The sequence below is a fragment of the Vigna unguiculata genome, chromosome 8, assembly GCF_004118075.2.
Source record: "Vigna unguiculata cultivar IT97K-499-35 chromosome 8, ASM411807v1, whole genome shotgun sequence".
Classification (NCBI taxonomy): domain Eukaryota; kingdom Viridiplantae; phylum Streptophyta; class Magnoliopsida; order Fabales; family Fabaceae; genus Vigna; species Vigna unguiculata.
Genome location: NC_040286.1, coordinates 30,129,735 through 30,135,734, shown reverse-complemented (window position 1 = coordinate 30,135,734; position 6,000 = coordinate 30,129,735). Strand labels below are relative to the sequence as shown.

Genomic DNA, 6,000 nt, shown 5'->3' with positions numbered 1-6,000 from the left:
CTTTTCTGGTCTACATAGAGCAATTTAGAAAATCCCAATCGAGTCTCTTCAAATCTTTTATGTTCTCTTTATATATATAAATTTATTTTAATACAAATATGTAACAGTGTCAATTAAACTTTTTTTTAATATGATGGTATTATCTTTCTAATACAAGGGGCTTAGATTTATATTGTGCCTTTCTTTTATTTTTTATATAATAAAAACAACAAAATTTAAACACCCACACGCACACGTAAGTTATAAATCATATAATTAGATTGAAGATCCATGCATAGATATGATGTAGAAGGGGATATTCAACTCATGTAAGTTATAAGGAAACTCCCTGGGTATAAAATTCCAGCCATAAAATTCTATATAACATATATTTCCGAGTGCAAAACATCTTTAGTTGACAACAACCAAATAACATGACCAGTTTACATGGATAGAAAACTAGGTGAAGAACAAATTCTTCCTCAATCTTACAAACAACATATACGATCGACCAATTAACTGGATCCTTTTAAAAAAGAATTTTCTAATAAAAAACAGTATATCTCAAAGTTGACTTTGAACACCATTTTCTCTCAAATCAGATTTCACCATCTGCAAACTGCACAACTTCATTCTTCAAATAGCAAATGACGAAAAGTTAGCCCGAAAGAGCCAATGTGATTTTGAACGCCGCATACTATAAACAAAGATCCAATCATATTAACTATTGTGGGAGAATCTGAATATTGTAAAGCCTTCGTTACCAACTGAAATATTGCTTAGATTGCCATATGAGATAACTTTTTATGAAGAAAGAAACCTGTTTTATGTTTATCAAAAAATATATATATATTTTTATAAATAATTATTTGGGATATTCCATATACACATAAAATGTATATGGGTCCCAACCGGCCCAACAAATGGCTCGACCGTCCTGACGACTTATATGGGTTCGACAACCTCGACAAGTTCGGCTGACCCGACGACCCAAGCGTTACCGACGAGTTTGACAACCTAGTAGGGTTGGACCAGACCAAGTCGACGACCTTAACGAGCATAATGGGTCTGTATGGGTCGTCAAGTTGGTATGACCTTTTTGGATCGTCAGGCCGACCTAGCCCGTTTAGGTTTCCTTGCCGGTTAGGTACGTTGGTCGTCAGGTGGAACCAGCTCAATTGAGTAGTTGGGTTAGCCTGATCCATCTGGGTCGTCGAGCCCATTTCCAAATTTATCATGAATTCAAAACATAATTAAGCCTAAAATAAATATTGTTAAAATGAAATTTTATCTCACAAGAAATTCAATTGTTTTATCCAAACAAGAAATTGAAATGTAAGGTATTTTAATTTTTTTATCCAAACAAGTTATTTAGAAATTGAAGAGATTTTAATCGTAAGTAATTCAAATACAATGCATTTTAATTTCTAAGTGGTTAAAATGTTCATCCAAATACAAGGTTATACTTTGTGATGCAGGTCTATTGATAAAATAGTGTTATTGATGGATTGTTTTCTTATAGCACTAACCCTAATTATTAAAACTCTAAAACATGGTATGATGTAATGGAGAGGCCTATATAAGAACATTCACCACCATCGTCTTCCACTCCCATTCATACTAAAGCAATCATTTTACATACTCTCAATATTCCGGAGCTGGCAAACTCGAGTTCACATAAACCATGGCTACACGATCAAGAAGATCGCAACAAGAGAACCATAACAGACTTATACAAAGCCATGACCTCAGAGGACACCAACACAATGCACCGTCTTCTAGCCCCAGACCTGGAGTGGTGGTTCCACGGCCCACCCTCCCACCGCCACCACCTCGTTCCTCATCTCACCGCCACCACCACCACTTATACAAAGCCTGTGCTGGTTCCTGACCTCATCGTTGGCTTCGGATCAGTGACCATCGCTGAAGGGTTCGACGAGACCAACTTGGTGTGGTGGGTGCACGCGTGGACCACCACCGCTGACGGCGTCATCACGGAGATTAGGGAGTACGTCAACACCTCCGTCACCGTCACCAGGCTCGGCTTCCATGGCTCCGACGATGTTGTTGCTTCTGCCATGTGTCAAAGCGTTTGGCAGAGCAAGCTTTCCGATGAGTCTGTTCCAGGACTCATTCTCGCCATCTAGTGAACTGAAGTTCCAAAAGGCTTCGTTGGTTGTTTCTGAAATTCACTATATTTATCTGTCAGTTCAGTGTTGTGTGTCTTAGGTTGAATGAAAGAATCTTCTTGCTGTTGGTTGTGCCATCTTTTGTTATTGTGTGTTTATTTAGGTACGTTGAAACGATGTGTCTGGATAAATAAATATGTGCTACGTATCATGTTCTAGTTTCATGGCTCTCTCTAGTGTCTTCAATTACATTTAACTATTGAGTCAAAAAATAATATATCAAAATCCTATTATATAAGAACATTGTTTCTTTATTTGAGCAACTTTTCCTAATTACCTTTTTCATTTCCAATACCTACGAAGAGAGATAACGACATGTTATTATATATTTTGGAACACTTATAAGAAGAGAAAAGAAGAAGAATCATTAGAACTGTCACGAATAATGTTAATTATGAAACTGGTTGCAATTTTGGTTCTTGCACTGGCATGTCAGAACATATAAATGTAACTAACAAGAAATATGTTGTACAGTATTGCTTATAAACTACCCTTAACCTTTCTCCTTCTAATAAATAAATTAACAACAGATGGTAAATGCTGATTGTGGTGTTGTTGCTGATATTTTGAAGCTGATTTGGCTGTACATAGAATTGTCAACAAATTCAAGAGAAGTCAAAACTTAGTGAGGACTGTCACCAAGATTTGAAATATTTGAGATTCTTGACTTCATCTTTTTCTCTTTCTTATCCATGTGTACATTTTCACTGAGATGGGAATCCAGAAAATGAGGTATTGCATAATCAAAAAAGTTTGATAATCTATTTTGGTGTCTGCATCAAATTTTATAGTTTCACTTCCAATATACTATTTTATTAACTATTTGTAAAACTAAAAAATAGAAAAAAGATGGTTGTGTACTATTTAATGTGAAGCCTGAAAATAAATAAATAAAATAGTAAATCATTGTATAATATTATTTAATTAATTTTTATTAAATTTACCCTTAATTATAATAAAATGATTATATTCAAAGTCCAAAATTTTTATTTTATAATCACCACAAAAAAATAAATAAATGTGTTTTAGGGACCATCCATTTTAGTCGCTAAATGACCAAAAATCAGTCGCAAATCGTTTAACGACCGAAATAGATACTAAACAGAACTAGTGACGAAAATCCTGGTCGCAAACCACTTAGCAACCGAATATATATTTGGTCGTTAAATAGTCACCGAAATTATAGTCACTAATTGGTCGCTAAAAGGATCGGTTGCGTTTAACTTTTAGATACCAATTTACTCACCAAAAATTTCGTAGCTAATTCGGTGGCTAGTATTAAAAATTTAACGACCTTTTTTTTGTTGCTAACGACAAATAAAATCTATGATTTTAAACTAATTTGGTCATTAATTCGGTCACAAATGTGATAAAAATATCAATAATTATTTATTTTTTACTTCGAATTTGAATTTAAATTTTTAATATTTTATTAATTATTTTTTATTGTTGTGAATGCTTTAAATATTCTCCAATTCTCATTTTCATCACATAATTTACATTTACAACATAAAAAATAAGGTAAAAGTAATAAAAGAAAAGATTAAGAAACAAGTAATCATAAAATTCATTCAACAAAATTACAAAATAATTAAGCGTGCATTGTATTTACAGACAACAAGTCCTATATCCCAGAAAAATTAAAAATAAAATACAAAATTCCTCTACTACCACTCAACACCATTCATCTAGCAAGACTATATCACATGTAACATCCCTAGGGAATATTACTTAAAAATAAATAATAAAAGAAACAATTATATTAATAGCCATCTTTATAAAAACCCTAACGCAGGAGAATTTCAAATTTTTTTTTTAAAATAGCGCGCCAAAACTCATAACTCATAACTGAATTCATAAAATGTTACAAGTTCCCAAAATTTGCGTTTAAAACGTAAAATACATATGAGTAAAACCCTAGCTCTAATCCCATGCTAGCCCTCACTCCACCATCTGAACATCCTCAGCACCACCTGTATCAACATCTGCTCCCGTGTAACGAATTACACGATCATCGCCAAACACAAACAGAAAGGGTGAGCTGAGAAAAATAAAATAACAAGCATAAACAAAACGAGATGAATCATATACCCGTCCTATTCATTATATAAAATTCTTGGCCATGACCCTAACCCCAAGACTTAACAGTCTTCAAATCATACAATTGGTTAGCCTTGGACTCGGGAACATGATGCTCACACGAACCTGCCCGCTCGTGGTCCTGCCTCTACGAACCTCCCCGCTCGTAGTCCTGCTCTACGAACCTCCCCGCTCGTAGTCCAACACATGTGATCCACCAGCCCCGTACCTCCCCGCACGTGGCATCTCTCAACGTGAGCACGGAACATACGAACCTACCTCGCTCGTATCCCCACGTAAGAGTAACTAGATATGAACCTCCCCGCTCATACCATCACATGTTAACCACCATCCATGAACCTACCCGTTCATGGCACAGCATCTCCCGATCCAAGCAAAGCATCATTATCAGTTAAAAACGACACACACAGCTCATAACCTGCCACGCAAGCGCCTGGCGCGTCAACCAGTGCCGCCTGACGAAACAGGTTCAGGCCGCCTGGCGGTTTACGTCCCACCGCCAGGCGCTATGGCCTCCAACAGAAGCTCGTTGTCTCGCGTTCGCCTAGCGGATCTGATCTCACCGCCAGGCGCCAGCCTCTGCAGACTCCCCCTTTGGGTCTTCGACCGCCTGGCGCACCCAGTCCAGCCGCCAGGCGCTGTGACAGTACCATACCAGTCATGTTTTTGTCTCTCTTTCCATTTATCCCACACTACCCTAATCTCTCTAAGGTAGCAAGACAATCTTGGTTAACCCCACTCTCATTCTGGATTTCTTAGTCAACCTCTTGACTGATTACAGTACCTATAACTCCCATTTCAAACTCCCTATCACACCTACAATGCCCCAAATTTCTTCCACATTATATCGTAAGCTCTCTTATCTCCTAATAAAAGCCACATAGTATATTTTCCCATACCACATTCTCTACTTAAATTGCTTTATCACCGTACCACACTCCCTGCTCAGTGAATTCATAACTCATTCTACACAAATCATAGGTATTACCTCAAATCTTAATCCAACTATCTCTTATTCCAGTTGCGACCCCAACAAGTGTGTTCATTCAATTCTGAGACTGGTCACCAAAATTCTTGTTCTTACTATTTCAAACTACACTCCTTACAATCTTACCATATCACGCTCATGCCTTCACACTTAATCCTATTTCCTTAATCCTATACTCCATGCTATTTCTATCTTACAGCTTTATCAATATTTGTCTAACTCATGACTCATCCCAGTTCTACTCACTTCCACCCTCTTCTCTCTCTTTTAAGCACACAAAGGACGTACCCGCACCCATCATCGCCTGGCGGCAAGCAGCGCGCCGCCAGGCGGTACACCAGTGTTCTGCGGAATCACAGGATCCTCCATTCCTATCATGTACTCCGTCCATTTTCCAATTTCCATCCCTACCAATTTCAGTCACCAAGAAGCAACCATACCTATATTACCTACTAACTTGCTACTCTCAATTTGTTTCATAAAAGCGGCTCTACATTCACCCTCATGTGCAACCCGAATCAATTCACACATGATCATCCCTCAACCCTTACCATTTCGCAATTTGATGATCCATTTCGGTCCAGAAAGGTATCCAATAGAACCCACTCACACCAATCACAGAAAACACATACGCACTTACACGATTAGCAACAAACATCAACAAAGAACGCGAACGGAGTCGCGCCGCCTGGCAGGGATTCATCGCCGCCAGGCGGTTCAAACCAAAACAAGAACAAAAACTCA

General features: G+C 37.6%; 1 protein-coding gene across 1 annotated transcript; it reads left to right on the top strand.

Annotated features, from left to right (window-relative positions):
- Positions 1–1,041: 1,041 nt before the first annotated feature.
- On the top strand, positions 1,042–2,332 carry LOC114195092. The gene is made up of 2 exons (XM_028085488.1): positions 1,042–1,126; positions 1,564–2,332. Exons 1-2 carry the CDS (start codon positions 1,042–1,044, stop codon positions 2,124–2,126), a joined length of 648 nt encoding a protein of 215 aa, XP_027941289.1. The 3' UTR covers positions 2,127–2,332.
- Positions 2,333–6,000: the final 3,668 nt, after the last annotated feature.